Source organism: Labrus bergylta, chromosome 8 (assembly GCF_963930695.1).
Source record: "Labrus bergylta chromosome 8, fLabBer1.1, whole genome shotgun sequence".
NCBI lineage: Eukaryota > Metazoa > Chordata > Actinopteri > Labriformes > Labridae > Labrus > Labrus bergylta.
This window is the reverse complement of record NC_089202.1, coordinates 15,212,017-15,233,286: the sequence shown is the minus strand read 5'-3', so window position 1 is coordinate 15,233,286 and position 21,270 is coordinate 15,212,017. Positions and strand designations below refer to the sequence as shown.

The 21,270-nt window shown below is 41.6% G+C and overlaps 1 protein-coding gene across 5 annotated transcripts in view; it reads right to left on the bottom strand.

Moving 5' to 3' along the window:
- Nucleotides 1-357: 357 nt before the first annotated feature.
- The window catches only part of grik5 (glutamate receptor, ionotropic, kainate 5), an 82,193-nt gene continuing 61,280 nt past the window's right edge, over nucleotides 358-21,270 (bottom strand). For 2 of the 5 annotated variants that reach the window (XM_020640580.2, XM_065957895.1), the window contains 11 exons: nucleotides 20,044-20,148; nucleotides 17,239-17,346; nucleotides 15,439-15,642; nucleotides 14,349-14,462; nucleotides 13,683-13,792; nucleotides 13,249-13,422; nucleotides 11,905-12,070; nucleotides 10,479-10,704; nucleotides 7,540-7,668; nucleotides 6,217-6,383; nucleotides 358-5,054 (listed from right to left, as the gene is read on the bottom strand). In XM_020640580.2, coding sequence (XP_020496236.2) covers nucleotides 4,440-5,054; nucleotides 6,217-6,383; nucleotides 7,540-7,668; nucleotides 10,479-10,704; nucleotides 11,905-12,070; nucleotides 13,249-13,422; nucleotides 13,683-13,792; nucleotides 14,349-14,462; nucleotides 15,439-15,642; nucleotides 17,239-17,346; nucleotides 20,044-20,148 — 2,118 coding nt within the window. In that variant the 3' untranslated portion in view covers nucleotides 358-4,439. Of the gene's footprint in view, nucleotides 5,055-5,669; nucleotides 5,707-6,216; nucleotides 6,384-7,539; nucleotides 7,669-10,478; nucleotides 10,705-11,904; nucleotides 12,071-13,248; nucleotides 13,423-13,682; nucleotides 13,793-14,348; nucleotides 14,463-15,438; nucleotides 15,643-17,238; nucleotides 17,347-20,043; nucleotides 20,149-21,270 lie in introns of all 5 variants that reach the window. The other 3 variants (XM_065957898.1, XM_065957897.1, XM_065957896.1) reach the window with 3 other exon arrangements.

The window sequence follows — 21,270 nt, the reverse complement described above, 5'->3', positions numbered from 1 at the left end:
GACAACTTCAAAGATGTGGAGTCTAACAGGCATTAAAGAGCCCTGATTTAAAAGTTGTGTCAACGTGTTGAAACAATGAGGAAAGAGTGGTTTTCCTGGTATTCCTAATGCTTTTTTTTTTTTTTTTTTTTTTAGAAAATTATATTTCTTATAGTTACATAAAAAAACTTTGAATGACGCAATCTGCCTCTCTGAAATCTATTCCCTCCCTAGCTTCATGAGAAATATATCAGTATCCGACTGCGTCTTCCACATCTGGTATGCTGACAGTGTTTTAGTAAATCATAACACTCAGACACGAGTAAAACAAACTCAGCAAACCTTCCCCTCAGAAAGCAAAGAGCCGTGCCACTGTGGGACTGTTTGAATGTTTTTTATTCCAAAAGTAGTCTGTGTGTCTATAGGTTTGAACAACAGGGCAGTCTCTCTGAAGAACATCATTGCACCTTCATCCCTGCACCTCCCACTCCCACCCGTCACCACACCACAGTTAGACTATAGAACCTCTTGCTCTTCAATAGGAATAATAACAACAATTTAATCATAATATTCATCATCAGTTTTAATAATCCATTTAGCACTAGTATAGAAATATGAAAAAATACCAAAGAAAAGAACATAAAAGTAAACATAAAAGGTTTGTTTTGCGGAGTGACGTTCAGACACCCCGTCTGATTTGTTTTGTGACCCCCCCTTCCCTTTCCTATTCACACAGCTGATATTTTGGCTTCTCTTTGGCTCCCTTCGATAATGCTTTGCAGCTAATTTCAGCTGATGGTTTAGTTGATAGCCACCTTTTGGCTCTGTGGTACTGTCACAAATAAAAAAAAAAGTTTTTGAATTTTTACACGTAAAAAAAAGACATGGAAGAAGGACTCTGAAGACAAATTTGAAAACAACAAAACAAACAGTGAATGTGTAGTCTTTAGAGAAGAAAGGAAAATCAGAATCCAATTAGTCGTGTGTCTTTGTTAATGAGCTTGTGTGTGTGCAGTGACTTATTCTGGAAAAGTGTTTCACAGCTGTTGTTTTGTCGTCATTCTAACACAAAAGGAAGAAATAACGGAGAGAAAGAGACGCAACAAGTCAAGACAGAAAGAGCTGGATAAAGTTAGAGTTTCAACAAATGTGTTCCACAGCTAAGAAATACATCATTTCACACTTTGACTTAAAAAAGGACTGAACTGGTGGTTTTGTGTGTTTCCTCTCATACTTTGTATAACTGCTGAATGTGAATGGATGAGAAGCCAGTGAGGGATCAAGTCGACAGTGCTGCAATAATTCCTCAGCGTGTTTTGGAGGACACTCATGAATGTCAAGAGGTTATCAGAGAGAGAGAAAAAATGGGAAACTGGCATTCGAAACTATCAGTGTTAAGAGAAGAAAAACGTGTGCAAGAGGTGGAAAAAAACTGACCCAAGTGTTAAAAACCACCACAGTCATTAAAACTCGTGACACTGAAAAGGATTGTGGGATTTCACAGATCGGTTGCATTGAAAATGTAATATTTACGCTTTGAATATTGATGTTAGCTTTTCCCTGAACACCCCCAACTTAAGTAGAAGTACACTTACAGCACTGTAGCTAAGGGTGTGAATATATAACCTCTTCTTGTTCAGTGAGTAGTGAGTCACTCCACAGTGCATATTTTAGGAAGTGATTAGGTAACTGATTGAATGAACACTGAGACACTGATGAGTCAGTGACCTGCGGTGCAGAAAATGCTAATACAGCAGTTGATAATGATGTCAAATAGAAATAAACATAACATGAAGGATTATAGGCTATTGTAGAAAGTGTCAGGAGACATAACACTGCTGATACTGTTTGACACTTTCTGATAGGGGGACGTTCACCACACAGAAAGCAGCTCCCTCATATAAAAGCTCCACCGGGGGAGGTGTTTGTAAAGCTCATGCTGTAGTAGCCTGATTCGACACCTGCTATTTGTCATGACTTTGTGTAAATAAGTTGATTGCAGCTCACTGTTTGGATCGATAGTGATCTAATCTGTTTTATGTAGAGTCCTGAAAGTCAATGAGGCCAAGAGCTTAATACCATTTGGATTAATACGATGATTGATCTGCCTTCAAATGAGCAATAATGGGAGGGCAATGGTGTCTAAATAAAGCTGACAGGATAAGGCTGGTGATACTTTTTTATAGTCGACAAATCCATTAAAATCAATGTCAGTGTGTAAGTTCGTCTCAGTTCTTCCCCAGCCTTTTACTAGCCAACAGCTCATTTGGTCCCTGACTCTCGCGAGTTGGAGACACATACACTGTCTTACGTTGATTGTTTTTTAAACAGCTAGGCACTGTAGTTTTCATATTAAACACAAATGTTTGACCAGTGCAATGATTTAACTAATTTATGTGAAACTATGGCGGTGGATAGCAAAGAAGAATATGAAGCTTTAGCTACTTATTAGTCACAAATCTATCCTTACTTTGGTTCACTGCTTTTACTAAAGTTCAGAGATATACAGTATATCTTGATCCTGTTATGTGCTTTTTTTTTAAAAGATTTATTTTTGGGCTTTTTATGCCTTAATTCAGGGACAGGACAGTGATTAGAGTCACAAATGAGAGAGTGAGAGAGAGAGAGAGAGAGAGAGAGAGTGTGGGGAAAGGAGCCACAGGTCAGAGGAGGACTTCCTCTGTACAGTACATGTACATGCGCAGTAAGCACTAGACTACCAGCGCCCCCGAACGTGCCTTTTGATGGACCAGATATCTGAACCAAATGTGTCTATCATGTTGTAAAAGCAGTCGCTATGGGGGATTTGAAGTCTGTGGATAAACATGTGGTATGCTTTGAATTTTTATCAACAATTAAAGTGTACACAATTTGAAGCTTAAGGGCTAAAATCCACAAATCCACCAGTGTATTCCCTTTAAGCACCGTGGCTAATATACTGAAGCATTGAGATTGTTTTAGTTTCACACAGAGTTAGTGCTGTAACTTTAACAGCATAATTAAAAGAGACCAGCATTGCTTCCCAGTCAGAGTGAAAAAACCTGCATTTCTTTTAAATCTATTTATCAGCATGTTTCCCTGTGTTCAGTCCCCCCTCCTGAATGAGTCCCCAGCCACCGAGGGGAGTAATTAGGCGATCAAAAGCTCGAGACAGTATTGACAAGGCTATGTTGAGTCTATCACTCTGGCAGGAGTCTGTGCTGTGGACAGCCAAGTCTGTGTGTTAAACGGAGGAAAGAGAAGACGCTGCAGCTACAGCCCACTGGCGCATTAACAAGCCCCTTAAAAGATGCCCAGAATTAACAGATCAGGACAGATCTAATAATGGAAGTAGTTCAGTTAGGGATTTCTCATTCAGATTCAGTAGTGTCCTTTTCACTCTCTGATTCCTTCTATCTACTCTCTTTCTGTTTCTCCCTATCTTGCCTCTCTGTCTCTGCCTTTGCCTCGCCCGGTCTCTATCTCTTCTAGGCTGTGTGAACAGAGGTGAAAAAGAAGTAAAGGCTTGGCAAGCGTTACCAGGATAACGAGAGACATTAATTTCACATTTCAAAGCCTCTTGCTCTCTAACTCTTTTGGTGGCGGTCTGATTTGTAGTCGGGTGCTGTTGCTGGGTACATGTTCCTCCTCATTTTGAGTAGTAACAGACAGACCTACAGGAAGTAAACATTTTTACAGACACACACACACACAGTGTAAAGATAGGTAGATTGACAGTTTCATCTGCTACTATTTGCATCATTTAGCCTTAAAGTTGTTTATCCATCCTTTCTGATAGCATCCAAAAAGCAGCCATGGGGCACAGGGAGGGGCACAAAGCACAGTCATGTTTCTTAGTATGTTATAATCCACCATACTGTCACACATAGTCTGTATTTAACTCTGAAATTCCCACTTTGAACAATGGTAACAAAACAAGAAAAAGACAACAAAAGAAAAAAACAACAGGAAATATTTCTCTGGAAGTCTTTTAGTTGCTTAGATTTAAATCACATACAGATACAGTATGTCCTCCATCAAGGCTTCATTTTACTAGAGGCGGTAGTTATTTTCCAGGGGCGTGACTGTGGAAGAAAACCAGCACCCTCAAATCTAAAGGTGAAGTGAGGGGGGGGGGAGTTAGGAGAGAAAGGAGGCAAGCTGAAACCATCACTTGGTCATGTGTTTTCACTCAGATTTGTCCAAACTTAACTGTTGCTCTGAGTCGATTTTAGAAGATTTATTGACGACCGTCTCACAGCCTGCTTGTAGCCAGTTCTGGTTCTGTCGGCCTCAGGCTCATCATGAGAAAGGTTAACAGTTTTTCCTGTTTATTCCCCTTTTAAAGGTCGTCTCATTTTCTATCAGCTTGCAGAGTTTTATTCCCTCCTCCTCTCCCTCTTTGAGCAGAGTTTCTCTCATCAGCACAAATATTCATCCGCCACCTCAACACCAGTCACACTCACCCCGCCCACTGCGTCTCAGTCCTGCTCTCCTAGCAGGTCTGTGGTGTTGCTGTTCTGTGGCGGTGGAATGGGCCGAGGTGTATGAGGAGGAGGGCTGTGGTGGTGCCGTCTTGGGCTGGGCCCCCCTCCGCCCTCACTGTCTGTGTTGGATGAGGATTGAGGTGGGGGCGGGGGTAGCCTGGGCAGAGGTGCTGATGAAGGTGGTATTCTGGTTGTGGTTGATCCTAAACTTGTCCCTGACCTCAGGTTCTGGATCCTCCGGCACTCCTGGCAGATCCGAACGTGGGTGCAGCTGCGAGCCGGCAGCATTACAGGGGTCGGGGCTGGTGGAGGAGGGGTGGTGTTGGCACCCAGGGGATCTTCCAGGATCCGCTGAGGCCCAGGTCCCAGATCAGAAGGGCTTGTCCCTCCTGCCCCACCTCCTCCACCTCCAACTCCACTGTAGAGTTTCCCGTTGCTGAGGCGCATCTCCCGGACCAGACGCAGAGGCCGGGGGGCCCCTAGAGATATGCGTGTAGGGTGGCGCAGGGCTGCCGAGCTGCTGAGGGGCCGACGGCGGCGCATTCGGGAGCTCTTCTTACAGGAGACGGCGTTTCGAAACTCTGTGATCATTTCCCGACAGACAGACACCTAGAAGGATCAACGAAGGAGGAAGGAGAGACGGAAGGGAAGGAGGGGCGCCAAGGACACAAAGAAGGCAGGCAGCAGAACAAGACAGTGGTAAGGCAGTACATAAATAGGAGAGCGGAGGAGAAACAAGGAAATCGAAAGGAAGAGCAAAACAAAAGAAGAACAAGGCAGGAACAAGGCAGAAAGAACAGACACGGTAAAGCATGGTAAACAAAAAGTCGCAAGAGAAGCGAGGGCACAGAGATCAACAGATGGAGGATTGAAAAGAGAAAAGAGGAGTTGATGGGGCAGGACGTAGAGATGGATAGAGATGGGAGAATATCCAAGGAGCAGAGAGAGTTATTACAATCCAAACACACAGGACACCAAAATGTTGTTTAGTTCATGGGCACTTCATCATGACACTATGCACTATGAACAAACAGGCAGGCCTTTACACTCAGGTGCACATACACAAAGGCACACTCACGCATACAGCAGCTGTGCACACACCCACAAATCGTTTTTTTTTTCGTCATTGCCACTACTGCACACATGAAGGACAAAATGCATCAACACGTCAACTACAGACAAACAACATTCTCATTAAATCATAATCAAAATTCATGTGCTCACATAAACAGAAACAGTACTCATTATCGGAGAACAGACACTGATGGAGGTGTGTGTTTGAGAGAGAGAGACAAAAGGAGACACACAGTGAGATGGGTGAGAGGTAGTCCAAGAATGGAAACGAAGAATACCAGCGTACATGTGAGGCATGTAAAAGAAGATACATCATGACATTTAATGCCAGGGAAAAAAGATCACACTACTTCTTTATGCAAGCAAATATTGGCATTTCTCAATATTGCTTATCCGTACCATCAAGTCTAGCTCACAAACACTTGCTGTTAAACACCAAAAAGGGCACACTGACTTCAGAACAGGCAGGACATGCAAAGGGAAATATCTATGTCGTTTACATTTTGGACATTACAGCAGATCAGTGCCGCATACTTGAACATTCCTTTCATCTCACATGCGCATAACCTCAAATGTAACAGCACACACAACACAAACAAATGGAGGCAAAAGCTGAAAAGTCTACACACTTTCCCTCTCTCACACTCACACAAAACATAATAATTTAAAGGGTTGGCGGGATGCCATGGGAACCTACTGGGGTGTGTCTGTGGGGTCGGCGAGGGCAGGTATGGGGGCATACCTCATCTGTCTCTGCCGAGCGGCGTGTCGACCACACAAACTCCATTATGGCCACGAACACAGCAATGATGAGGCCACAGATCAGCACCACAAAGATGCCCCCAATATTCTCCATGCCCAGACCTGGAGGGGGAGAAGCCACAGGAGACAAATATAAGCACACATCATATGCAGAAGCACAACGACAGGGTTCAAATGGCTTTTTTCCCACTTGGCTTATACGGAGTACATCATATCCAGTGAAAATATTTGTATGGGACTCGTCTCTGGGAGGGATTAAAAAAGGGCATATCCCATAATGACTTCCTAAAAATAATGTTCTTATTGTTGGCTTTGGTTGGGAGAACAAAAAGTTTTTGACGGACAGTCCAGCAGAAAATTGAAGGGTGTGTTTAAGAGACACTCGTCTTTCTAATTAAGGGGGGTGCAAGTGTTCAACCAATTATTCTTTGGACCTGACTCATATTAGGAACTAAAAATCTGGAATCCTCAGCCTCTGCAGCTCTGATTTTTAACTGTTCCTTTTAAACCTGCCTCTTGAAAGTATCTTGACTTTATGCAAGTGCAATGCTAACCTGCTAGAGTGCTTTCTCAAATGGATTAAAAAAATTAAATTGCCCATGATAAAGTGGCTGAGTCAATGCCAGAATTAAAGTGCACTAAAACGTTTGAGATACACGTTGCAGATGGAACTCAATGAGGCTGAAAGTAAGGTGCGAAATCTCTTCTCTTTTTTTAAAGTTACAGAACCCACTTTGAAAAGAGAATTTTATTTGACAGCAGCAGCCTTAGCAGAGTGAATACTGTGGCAGTTTCATTGTCGTTTAATCAGGCACAGATAGACACACACACACATGCCCGTTTATCAGGCACAGATAGACACACACACACATGCCCGTTTATCCAGCACAGATAGACACACACACACATGCCCGTTTATCAGGCACAGATAGACACACACACACATGCCCGTTTATCAGGCACAGATAGAAACACACACACACATGCCTGTTTATCAGGCACAGATAGACACACACACACACATGCACGTTTACCACACACATGTGAACAGACACACTCACTCTAATAAAATTCCCATTAAACACCACCTGAGACAAACACGAAACATTTGGGAGAGTAGATTGTGCTAAGCACCCTTCACAAGGACATTAGGTTAGGCATTAGCCATTAGCTGGACTGTAGCAGGGAGTGAGGAGACTATTACTGAGGACATTAGAGAGAAAGAGGGAGAGGAGGCAGACAGCTGCGGTCGACTGACCCTTGGCACGGTGGTCCTCCTCTTTGGGACATTGGCCTCCCTCCCACCACCTCCTCTTCAGTATCTCCAGCCTGTTATTCTCCTGCAGCTGGAGGATGGCCAGCGTGATCTCATCTCTGAACGGAGACCCTGGCAAATGACAGAAAGCAGGCTAAGAGCAAGTGGCGGGGGATGAATGAGGTAGTAGAAAAAGAGGCTGAACAAGAAAGCGATTCTTTCAGAGGAAGAGAAAAAAGTGAAATGAAGAAAGCATCAAAGAAAAAGAGAAGGAATCCATAGGAAAGACTTGCTGTTTCAGGCTTGAGATGGCTACGAGTGATCTTACTGTGAGAATAAAGAGAGGATTAGAGAGAGATAAAGAGTGAGATTACATCCCGACAGAGCCTGTGGTACAGCTGCTGGTCAGACAGCATTCAAAGCATGCTTAGGACTATGGAGAGGTTTAAGGGTTATTTCTCCTGAAAATTCAAATCAATTCTCTCAGCGACCTTTGTTTATCTAGTAATGAAGACAATCAGGAGACCTCAATGTGAACTTTTTTTCATATGACCTACTTTCAGCAAGAAGAAAGACTATTAAAATGAAACCTGTTGAAAATTGCTTTGGTCTTTGATCCAACATGAATGATAATAATTATGAAAACACAATTTATTTGTAAAGCCCTTGACATTTGAAACAAGAGAACAGAAACAAGAGCATGAGAATGTTAACCAAGTGGAAATGTAGCCTGATGGACTAAGAAAACAAATTTAGGTAATAGCTCAGTAATTCAAATTTAAAACATGTATATGCAGCTCTTTAGCTCAGCTTGATTTTAAGTTATTCAGTGTGCTGAGTCAGGCTATACATCAATGATCACATCCATACAAGGTCAGAGCTTTAAATAATGGTCATATTTAAAATGTATTATCACACTCAAATCCGACAGAAAGGCGGTATCATCTCACACTCAGAATCTGTATTGAGAAGGTAAAACTCTGAGGTTTCCTAATGGATGTTTTTGTGGTCCTAAATTCTCTCATTTTCGTCACATCTGTGTTTGCTAACTTTCTCTTATCTTCTCCACACCTTTGGTCGTCTAAATCTCACTTTCTGCCTCTCTCTCTCTGGTCATGCCCTCTTCCTCCTGGTTTGAAAAGATCACTCCGATGTGCAGAGCTGGAGCTTCAGAGGAGTCTGACGTGTGTGGAAAAGCAATTAACTGGATGTTCATTACTTCCAGTTGAAATACTTACTAATCCCTAAGATAAAAAATAAATCAACCACGTACAAGACATTTCTCAGATCTAATCTCTCACCAATCAGTACTACTACATGTGTCTGTTTAGCATAATTGATCTCATGAAGGTGTTTCTGCCTCAATGACAGCAAAGTGAGTTTTGTCTTTGATTAGGTCTCTAGACAAGGTCCTTAAGATCAGCATTTTTACACAGTTTTAATTAAACATGTCATCATTACATTTTTTAATTACTGTAAATCTGTGTCATAACAGTTTAATGACTGAGTGTGCCTGTACTCATTATGTTTCACCTGCCTCTTTAGCTGCATGTGGTGCACTTTCTCATCCTTTCATTTTGAATCCACTGCTCTATTGCTCATCACTACTGCAATAAAACATCTTAAAACAAACTCTGTAATGGTATCATGAGTTCGCAGAGTTTCTGCCCATACCACTAGACATACAACCTTAAACACAGGGATGGAAAATTCAATTCAATTCTGCAATCATTTTTTTTTTCCTATGATATTTTACTTATATATATATATATATATACAGTATACACCTACAAAAATTGTATTCAACCAAACCATTATAATAAAGGAAACTCTTTTGGATGGGCTGAAAAGGTGTTGCTTCTAAAGGAAACACAACAATAAAAGTTTAGGCACAGACTCTTACTTCTGTTTAAAGCTTCACATGGATCCCTAAACCGCTGCTCGGTTGTGTTTTCTCTTGAACATTTCAGTAATCTTTGCGATAAGAAAAATAACTCATAGAAGCACTCATTATTTGATATGTTGTTTGAAATATGTTTGCCTGAATTCACAAGCTGTGGTGAAATACTGCAGCAGTGTTTTTGCTGCGCTGGTTGCCTGCTGTTATTTTTCCAGTAGACTTCAGGCCTTTATTGATAAATTATATGTCAATTCAAAGACATGACAACCATGCTCGTGACCTTCTGTGACCTTTACACCAAAGACAAGGCCGATCATTGCCTTAAAACTGCAAGCATGTCAGCCGAGGCGCACAGAGAAAAAGAGATTGAGTGTCTGCTGTAGGGGCTTGTAGGCTTTGAAATGCCCTGCCTGAAAATGACACTGACTAAATCAATATTGATGTTCTCAGAACCTATTTATAGTCTTCAAGGACTGGTGATAATTTCTCCTTTCCTTTATGATTTTCATTCAGTATTTTGCCTGTTTGTTATGGTTACAACACAAACTAGTTCAGTGAAAAATGACTGAATAATTATCTATGACGGGGATATTAATGTGTTTGATGAAATTAATTCAATACATATTTTCCATTTAAAGTTATTACCTAGATATAATCATCTGGAATTAAAACTCAAGTTTTGTTTGAAAAACAATATTTTGTGTTTTAAAATTACTATGTAGGGGATAATGTACAAGGAGGGGTTCATTATGTAAAGGATAATGTACAGGGTTCATTATGTAAAGGATAATGTACAAGGAGGGGTTCATTATGTAAAGGATAATGTACAGGGTTCATTATGTAAAGGATAATGTACAGGGAACGGGTTGTTGTCACAGAAAGGACAGGACTCTGACCCGATCTTATATTTTTCTGCATCTATTTCAACTGTCAGTTTTTTCACAGGAAAGTATTGATAAGAAGAATTAACAAGCATACTGGATGCTGTAATTGACCAATCAGAATCAAGTCAACATTGATATTCAATAACACGAGTGATTACCCAGTGGCATGCCGATGCCGTAGCCCTTTGTGTCCAGCAGGCCACCGATCTTCGTGAGATTGCAGTTGAGGCCGCGGTGGTACTCGTTCATGGTGCTCTCCATCAGGAAGGCGTACTTGGAGTTGACCACACGGGCGATGCCCTCCTCTGTGCTTTTTACAAACACACTGGGCTGCTTGGAGTTCATGTAGTTCCACATGCGCTGGTAGATCTGGTATCTCGAGTTCTGTAGAGGAATGGAAAAAACAACAACGGGAATTCAACTATGCCTACAGAATGTTTTTATACTCGAGGTCCTATCATCCGTCTTTGAAGCAGAAATCAAATGGAGGTCGATAAAAATGAAAGAGTGAAGAATAAAAAACAGATAAACAGGGGATGAAATGCTCGCAGAATAGAGAATCCAGTGTGAATTATGACAAGCAGAGTAAAACATCAATGGCAAATAGAGGGAGAATAGGAGAGAAAAGAGCAGAGGGGGAAAAGTGACGCGTTAAGGCAGCAGATTACTCGCTCATGGCACTGCTGATGCATCATCCTTCATGCAGTTGGAGGTAAATCAGCACACAGGAGGTGGTACATCACTTAAGAAAAATATGGCAAGCTTGTTTAAAGGATTACGTTTTTAAAGAGTACAATTACATGTTGTATCCCTGTGTGTAGCGCATGTGAAGGAGGGCTGTGTGTAATAATTGCGTGTGCATTCTGTATGAGTGTGTTGTAAGTCTGTGTGTGTGTGTGGATTAGGCTATGAGTGGGTTAATGTACTGTAGCATTGAAACTGGCTCATGAAGGCAAACGTAGTCTTTCAAATAACCTCAATATGGGCAAACACCACGTGAATAAAACACACACGCGCGCGCGCACACACACACACACACACACACACACACACACACACACACACACACACACACACACACACACACACACACACTTACTATTTGGCATGTAGCCATTCCCCATGTATTCTCACAAATAAGCAAATGCTTATTTTTTTATACACTCACCTCCACATGCTCCCATGTGCAAACACACCTACACAAACATACACACTTACACGCGCGGGCTCTATGACAAACACAGATGCCGACACAGATGCCAGAAGCGCTCTCATAAGCAAACACAGGCAGTCAGCCACTTAACACAAACAGCCGTAAAGAAAACAACAGAGAAACTCAGAGAAATGGTAACATCTGAGGACAGGCGCTCACTCCAGGCATGGCGATAAAATATTAAAACCATACAGGCACATACATATGCAAAGACTTCGGCAAAATTCTAGTTACCAATGCATTTCAGGAAATTGTCTGACTCTAAATCAATTCAACTGCCATGCAGATAAACACATACGTAATCAAAGAGATATATACTGATTCAAAAGACTGAAAAACAAAAGGACAATAGCTGCTAGTGTGGGCTGTACCATGAAGAAGGTCATGGTGCTCCCTCCATGGATGGTGCCATACTCAATGTTAGTCTGGTCAGCCAAGTCGTCAGGAGACTCGATGGGGACCTCCATCCTCTGCACAGTCAGGAAGGCTGCTAGGTTGGCCGTGTAGGAGGAGATGATGATCAGGGTGAAAGCCCACCTATTGGGGGGGGGAGACAAAGGGAAGACGAGAGAGAAATGTATACATGCAGGGATGGGGGACATGGATCAAATCTGTTGTCATACTATTGCTAGAAGCATTTCTAGAACACAAAATGTATATAAAAGTAAATTGTTGCATTAAATACATCTAGCACTACAATCAATCATTCCTACTCATTGATTTGAAACATAGCCCTTAATGACCTATGATACCAAAAGATGTTTAAAGGAGAGTTTCTAACATCTAAATTATTTTTGCCCACAGTATTTATCAGCATGTCCTGTATCTCTGAGGTAAAGTGAGGAGAAGGGTTCAGGTTTCCTGGACTAATAGATAACAATCAGCACGCAAAAACCTTGAGGATTGGACTTTCTCCTGACCCTCTTTCATGTTTAAAAACTTTATTGAAGAAGAACAACCTGCATGTACTACACTTATAATAATACTGCCTATCTCTTATCTTCCCCCACTCTGTGTAAATTGCTCCTCTTGTCTTCCTCTACCCTTGTTTTTTTATCTCCTCAGCTCTTAGCAATTCTTTTCAAAGCACAAGTCTCTTTTACAGTTTCTCTGTTGCCATAAGAGTATCATCAGGCTGCTTTTGCATTTCTGTGAACTTAGCATTTTTGTATTGTTTGCTTGGAGTGCTGGAGCCCCGGGACTGAGCCATACATCAGCTATTTGCTTGAAATTTAAAATGCAAATGTCATTATCATACGCAGCAGATGTGCAAAAGAGAAAAGCAACGCACAGGAAAAATGCAAGTTCTCCATGAAGAAGTTGCAAGTCTGTTAATTTGTTTTAAAATACATGTCTAAGGGGAGCTTTTGAGAAAATGTGGATCCTTGAAATGTGGATCACAAAATGACTATTTTGTGTCTTGAATGGTGCTTAAAAATAGTAAGGGAGTTCCTTCACTTCTAAAGTCTAATCTGAGTACATTTGCACTGGATCTTTAGATCATACTTGTGTAAGCTACACACTAAAACATGACTGGCTTTCAAACTAGCTGTGATGTCACCTTGTTCTTACACATTTCTAAACCAGATTTAATGTTGGCCTAGAGAAACCTTCCCCTTCAGAAGATGAAAGTGAACATAGCTTTATGGACTTAAACTCTCATACCAACTGGCTGTTGCACACACCAGCACAAGCGTACCCATCCAGTAACTCACCACACTCCACTAACACATCTGGTGGACAGAGCTCTGGGCATAATCTCTGATCCCTGCTGCATGAAACCTCCCACAGGGAACCACAGGCTGTTTCCCAGGGTGTACTGGTTCTCCAACATGTCCCTGCGTTCTCGCAGACACGGGTGAGGGTTGTACCACTCGTAGGGGCTCAGCCTGGCGGTGAAACACATGTACAGTGTAAGGACCTTGAGGTCACGCTGCAGCACAGCAATGTACTTCTGTCATATCATTCAAGTCACTGGAAATTAGTCATATGATCCCTGTCAAACTGTCTACTGGAGGTTGTCTGAGGTAAAAAAAAAAAAAAAAAATCTGTTATGTGACAGGCGACCCATGTTGTACAAGATAAATGGTAATAGAGCAGGGATGTGAGCTGCAGACTATCAGGACAGTGTGTGATGTAATGTATGGACCTTGCAGCCAGGAAGAGCACGCAGCTGACAGCCAGGTAGGCGAGCAGCATGAAGAGCCAGACAGCTGGAGAGAAAGGATCAAGGAAGGAGAAGTAGCCTGGCTTCCGACCCTGGTGCGAAGAGAAGGAAGACGAGGAGAAAGAAGGATCCACCGAGAAAGACAGAGACAAACAGGAAAGTGCAGCGTGTAAGAAATCATCGTGTCACATCTCAGCAGTCAGGTCATGCCTCCTTTGCACCACAGGAGGGCACTGTGTCCTACACTGCACTCTGATAGTAAGTCTGCAGTGCTTTGATACGCTAATGCTACAATCCATAAATGCTCTGTTTCACAATGCCTGCTGCTGAAGCACATTTGGCTGAGATCCAGAAGCTCATTAGCAATGTAAAGCTGCCACTGTTACCCAGTTACAGAGCACTGACTTATCGAACAATTCAGATTACACCTATAAATTTCACTGTGGACAGAGTGGATGCAGCTTACAACACAAACACAGTCCTTAGCTTCAAACAGGGGATCAACTCTGTTGAAATATTTATTTTGATTGGTTAAGAATCAGCTACAAAATGTTGCCAGTTGTCTTCGGTATGGCCCCATCAGCTTTAAGGCAGTGAGAACAAAGATATGAAATCAAACATTAGATCTGTATCTGGTATCACTCTCACCAGTTGAACTCTGTACAAGATGCTGATCCCTAGGGTCATGAACGGCTTAGAGAAGTCGATAACTTTCTCTCTCTCCGACGTGATGGTGAAGCCTGCCACGGCCAGGTCTGCTTTCTGGGGATTGACAAAGATAGATAGGTGGTTAGATTGTAGCGGGGGCGAGAGAAGGATCGAGGCAGTTGAGGAGAGTCAGGAAGAAAAATGGCAAGCGGTCAGGTAACTCTGCAAAAATAGAAAGACACTTGATGCTGAGAGGTCTGTTTGTGCAAAATGTTGACTTCCCGAATGAGAAATGAAAAATATGACTGTGTACTTGAAAGCACATTTTGAAAATCATACAGAACATGCACTCTGTCCCTTTCCTTTTTGGCAGAAACACACACACTTTACCCACCATGCAAACGAGGCTAATTGCAAGCAAAGCACTGGATGACTGGTCTCTGCACCTTTATAAAACCCTTGCAGGTCTCTGGTCGTTCTGCCTCCCCTCCATCTCTTCCATTAAAAGCTAATTGATGAACATGGGCTGCTAATTAGAGCTGAGTGATCATGCAATGGGGAGGGCAGGGAGAGAGAGGAAGCGTGGAGAGCAGGGGGAGCACCAGTGTGGCAGGCCCCACACAGGGACCACAGCCTGGTAATTGAAGTATACCGTATGGTAATTAAGCAAAAAGGGGCTCTCATTAGCCTGCTTCAACCAGAGTGTCTGTCAGAGGCGCACTCGGCCTAGAGAGAGAGAAAATGAGTGGGGGGTGGTGCTGCTATTTGGATGGAAAAGTGTTACTGCATGGAAAGATGGTGCGGACAATTTTAGGCAATGCTACTGCTCTCTTTTAGGGAATTATCAAGTCAGCTTTTGTCCTAGATAAGAGACTTATTCCCCTCTGAGGGCAATTTGAGACATGGGGAGTTACAGCAGAGTTGTGCTTTGGGGCTACAGCAGGGTATGTGTGTGTGGGCGGGTGGGAGTGTGCATGCAGGCTTTGGTGTGTGTTTGTAGAGACACTGGTAGGAGTGTCTGTATCTGTAGCGTGTGTGAGACAGTAAGAGAGAGAAAGCGAGAATAGGGCGGGAATAGGCGAGTACTCACCCTGTTGATAAGCTCTCCAACCATTCCAGTCCAAGAGCCGTTGGGCTCTGGAGCACCATACAGCCCATCATCCACCAGCTTGATCTTGAAGGAGAATTTTAAGGTGTCTGCCAGCTCCCTTAGCATGTCAACACAGAAGCCCTCGTACTGGTCATTGCCCTGGAAGTCCTGGTAGTTGTCTCTGCGCATCACATACGGGTTCTCCTGAATATGAGGGGAACAGAAGGGATGTTAATCCAGATCTAAGAATATCCTGTTGGAGGTGGGATAATGAACGGAAATGTTTCAGAAACAGAGACGTGTCAATAGTAGATTAAATGACATTTCAGGATGTATGCTTATTTGGTCGTAGGCAGAGGATGATGAAAAGATCAATACCAATCTCATGAGTCCCTTAAATAAGCTACAAGCAGGATTTGATTAGCTTCAAATGACACAGAAAAAGGCTGAAACAGCTTGTCTGATCCTATCCAATGTTAAAGAAATTACCTCCTTCACCACCTTCAAATCTGCCTTTTTAACAATTTAGAGTTTAGTTTGTTTTAAATGTAAACTCCAGCCTTTTTGTCAGGTTAAGTCAATCTAACAATAAAAGTGCTAACCTGAGAATGGTATCAATATTCTCTTCTGACTCTTTGCAGAAAGTGACTAAGTGTCTTTCTAAAAATATCAAATTACGTCTTTAACATTCAACAATCTACCAGCACAAGCTGCTTTTAGTGTATTATTGGTCATGTCGTCAAAGCAAGAGTCCCTTTTTTACAAACCATACTCTTTCTAAAGCATTTTGAGTCTCCCATTAAATTAAATAACATTTATTTAAAGGTTATGTCTGACAATTTCACACATTCAAATCAGTTTTATTTGCCATGGGGTGCATTACTCAGTCTGTCAAAACAGTGCTGGACAGACTTTAAAGTAGGGCACTGAGTTTTCAAGACATGGGACTAAAGCAGGCAGGGAGAGTCTTAACAAAAAAAAGATATATTCAGTTTCATCATGGGAATTGGAGGATTCAGCTTTTTTGGAGCTTGACCAAAACTTTGTAATGGGAGAGAGAGTCAGGATATTTTGGCTCCTGTAGAATCAATTTAGACAATACTTTTTTTCAATCTGTCTCCTGTGAGTCCCCCAACATTATGGATGTCCAATAGTAAACTGAGTACTCTTTTAAAATACATAAACTGGCTGGTGTAAAAGTGCTGCACAAGGAGGTGAGAGAACCAAGAAGGCAGACATACACAGTGACCTCAGTCTGGCCAGTGGACTCAGAAAAACTAGGCAACCAACAGAGGCAACAGACGCTGCTGTCACAGTCTAATGTTTTGACCTAAAGGAAGAATTATTTCACAAAGCAAACATATGTGGCACGGAATATGCGAGACTGCTACAACCAAAGACAATATTGTTTTAGGTGTTTGTTACATTTTTTCATGTATTTGTTTAAATTGTCTTTCTTAAAAATAATATTCTATAACATACATTGAGGCAGATGTAACATTTCATAAATCTGGATCAACCTAAGGATGACGGAGCAGCCTCATGTAAAGGATGTTTTGATGATGATATGACTCCTGAATGACACAACTTCATGTGTTTGGAGCAGGATATTGGTGGTTGGAATGTAGTAACGCATCCCTGAGAGCGCTCTGTCAGCTTCTATGACAGCTAAAGTGACAGCAATATTAGCAGAAACAGATTGCGACACAGTGTGAGCTGCAGCACAGACTGTGCAACACAAAAAACTACTTTGACCTAACCGGCCGACGAGTTGGTGCAGGAGCTAACTGTGACCCTTACCAGTATGGTGGTGACAATGAGGGTCTTGTTTGCCAGCGTCTCTGACACATTGATATCCAGACTGGTGGAGTTCATTGCAAGGGTGTTGTTAGAGTACCAGATCCCGATCTAACAGAGAGGAGAAAGCAGGAGGAGATCAATGGCTATTGTGCAAAGAATATTGTACTGTTGAGCTCTAACTTCACCTCTTCTGAAGTAGTTTATTGTTCTGGCAGGCTACACACCATCTGTAGCAAACACGCATCTCAGTGAGTACATTAACACTATTGGGTTATTTTATTGAGTAGATTTCATGTTGAATATTTAATGCTTTGCTTTGATTTCCATACTCATTCTCACTGTAAACACACACTGATTTAACAGCCCGTATATCAGCCATACACATCCCTTCAGCACTATGCATTGTAATATAAAAAACAACCTGTTTACAAGCAGAGCAATGAGCTGAAACATGTTGGCAAATACCTGAAAGCTTTCATGATCCCAGGTTTTATTGCTGTGTTTATTTTTCTCTTTACTTACACCTTTCTTAAATTGCTTAAAAAACAGCCCACGAGTTGCAATTTTATGGAGATAGTAAAGTCACTTAGGTAGATAAGAGCGTGATTATGATCTAACCAATGTGCAGAGGTGGAACCGCAGCTTTCAGAGGCATTTCTTTTGGAGATCTTACTCTACAACTCTCAATAGGTCAGAGGAGCGGTAATGACTCCTCAGACAGAATCACAGTTTTTCTACGACACTCTTTATCCTGCCCTGACATTTAACAGTGGTCTTTCCTGCCTACAGTGTATGCTGCTGTGCTGAGAGGTGTGCAGAGTTAAGGAGTTAATTATTGCTACCTAGCTGAGTTAACATGTAGGTTTAAGAATGGTTATGAGGGGGTATTTGCTGTTAGCACGGGAACCATTTGGCCTCTTGTAGAGCATGGCAAGACATAATAGGAGAATGTGAAAAGAAAGTGTTTCCTGCAGGTAATGAAGCGCAGCGTAATTCCCTTAGTCTGGATCTGCAGTGATGTGTGTAATCTTGCTTCATTAAATCTTGACTTTGAAAAGCAGGTGAAAATCTTTCTCACCTTTTCTTCTAATGCTCGCTTGGTTGTGCATTATCGACAAGAATGGTCCTTAACACATCGTTAGCTGGGTCAGATATTATTTTAGATTTTAGGTTACAAACTGTGTTGCTCTATCCTGTAAAAACATGGTGGTGTGGTGTGGTGGAACTAGTAAATACTATGTAAGACCTACAGGGAAGATCTGAATTTAAAATAGCAATTTCTATTTGCACATTTTCCTGGAATCTTGTAAATTGGATGCTGAGCAAAAGTAAGGATTACCGCTGCTAATACCAGCAATGCACATTTTTTTGTTTTTGTCTGATTGTAAGCCACATCGCTGTGATCAATTCTAAAGGCTGAAAAGGGGTATTAAGGTAAAATAATAGAGGATTCACTAGAAGAAATGGAGTGCTTTGACATGACTGAAATCTGTGATGCTGTTATTTGAAAAAACGGACATGACATGAATTTTTTTGTATTTCCTTCCTGTAAAACTTCTGGATGCCAATAAAAATAAAATTGGAAAAAATAAAATAGCAATTTCTAACTCAACTTACTGCATGTTGCAAACACTTAAGTTTAAGTTTCTGCTTGTGTTGTTGAACTTCACTGTACAGTGATTTATTTTAAATCTAAAATTCAACCTTTTTTCTTGGATATGCACTTATATTTGAACTTCTGTATCCAGTGGTCAGTGCTCTTCTCTTTATTTGTTCGGCTAAAGTAAAAGGTTATGCATAGCTCAGCAGAGACCAAAGAAATCAGTATACCGCCTCTGCCTACTGCTTCTGCGGGGTTATGGATATATCTTTTCCCGTAAACGTTAACTCGACCACAAAAAGGGCCTTCATCTTTAGGACAGGCTCAGTCACGATAATGTTGACAGATTCACCAAATATGGCGACTTTACTAAACCTCTTTAGGATTACAACAAAGCGTTACAATGTGATCTTAATGTCAGACAGACTTGAACTGAGAGGCTCTAAATGATAAGACAACTAGTCTAATGGATTCAAAACCAATACAGATTAAACATAAGACTCTGCAAGCCCAGTTCGAGACGAGGCAGAGACTAAAATAAACTCCTCTACGTCTCCATATAAATATAATACAGTTCAGGAGCAGTAAGCAGATCTATGGGCATATCTGCACTGTACTGAGCCTAAGGCCAAAAACAAATACTGTCCTAGAAATTAATGTCACTGTATGTAGCCATGGGAAGAAAATGAATCAACCATTAATAAAATAACCTATCTGTATCTTTACATCATAAAACATTAAGTCAACATGCAGGCTGAGAAAAAAAACTGGTTTTCAGGGATAAAAACAAACTTTGATAGGAGTCCTTAAAGTCCTTTAAGGAGATCCTTAAAGTGATACATACATAACACTTTGATTAATGACATACTGGACCCAATATTAACCCTCCTATAAAACTTTAGCAGCCTTTCAATTAAATGATCACGATGCTTGAGCAGTTAATTTATTTACCCCTCAGATAAAGTAAATGCTGTCTGACTGTCCGATTGGCAGTTTACACTACATTGCTGTCAGGTGAAATGCAGTAAAGATGAGTATTATGTTAGAAGAAGAAAGTAGAATAAAGATTTTTTTGCTGTGACGAGGCTGACCTCAGCGGTAAACACCTCCCCCGTCTTTGTGACATCAAACAGTAGACCTGTAACTAACCTATGGCCTTTAGGTGACTTAATCTGGCTGATGCATGATAACAGGAGACCTCTGACCTCTTTGTGACCTCCTCTGTGCTTCTCTAGGATCCTCATGGTGTAGTTGGTCCTCTGACCTTTGCTGTTGAACTCCACACGGCCGGTCAGACCATCATACTCCACCTGGCAGGCAGAGGGAGAAAGTGAGGTGAGGAAGTATGATAGAAGACAGGAAAAGAGGAGAGAGATGTGGAAATGAGATGAAAGTAGGCAGAAACAATGAGGATTAATGGAGATATAAACATAGGCGATTTTCTATTTAAAAAAAAAAAACTCTTCTTCACACTATCCATCATCATTAGGCAAAGAGAAACTATCTACAGTATTTAGCAGAAAGAGAGGGTGAAAGACAAGGAGCCAGATAGAGCGACAGAGAGGAAGTGTCTGAGGCTGGACCAGACATGGACGATCAGTTTTGGATCAACTTTAAGAAGAGGAGAGACAGTGACTGACTGAGCACAGAGGCTCAGACAGAGAAGCAAAAAAAAAAAGCCAACAGCTCCCTAATAAGACTCAAAAGAGCACCTCACAGCTCAGCTCTTCCTCTCCAGAAGCCCAGGTGCCGGCACAGAAAGTGAGATCTATGATGAATGGCACGATGCTGAAGATGGAGCACACCATGATGTTGACTAACAAAGGCAGATGTCGGGCCGGTGGGGAGAAGGCAATGAGAGATGGGGCTCAGGCTGCCTTGACAGCAGGTCGTCGATGAGAGAGACACACACACACACACACACACACACACACACAGACAGACACCCGGAGATGGGAGACGACAAAGAGCAACAAAAGACAGAGGTTACATGCAGCATGACATGAGGATGACACATAAAGGTGTGAAACTGTTGTCTTAAGTCAACTGAGAGAAAATGGATGGACCATAGTTCTGATCATCATTTAAGTATTTAAAGCAAAAATGCCAGCACAACTTGCTCATACATCCTCTGATATGATTATTTTTGCATTTTTAAACATGGACACATGCTGTGACATTTGGAACACATGGAGAAATTCTGAACTTGCTTGCACTTTACAAAATTCACTAAAACCATGTTTCCAATGTACAAAGTACATGCATCACATGTGCAAATACGTACATATGTCCTACATATTTTGAATATGAAAACATGTTTTGGTCAAAATCATGAGGTTCTCCATCAGTGTTTCTCTGATTTGTGACGTTAAAATAGGATTTTTTTTGGGAACTGTTTGTCATTTGTAGTTGGGATATTAATCTATGGAGTT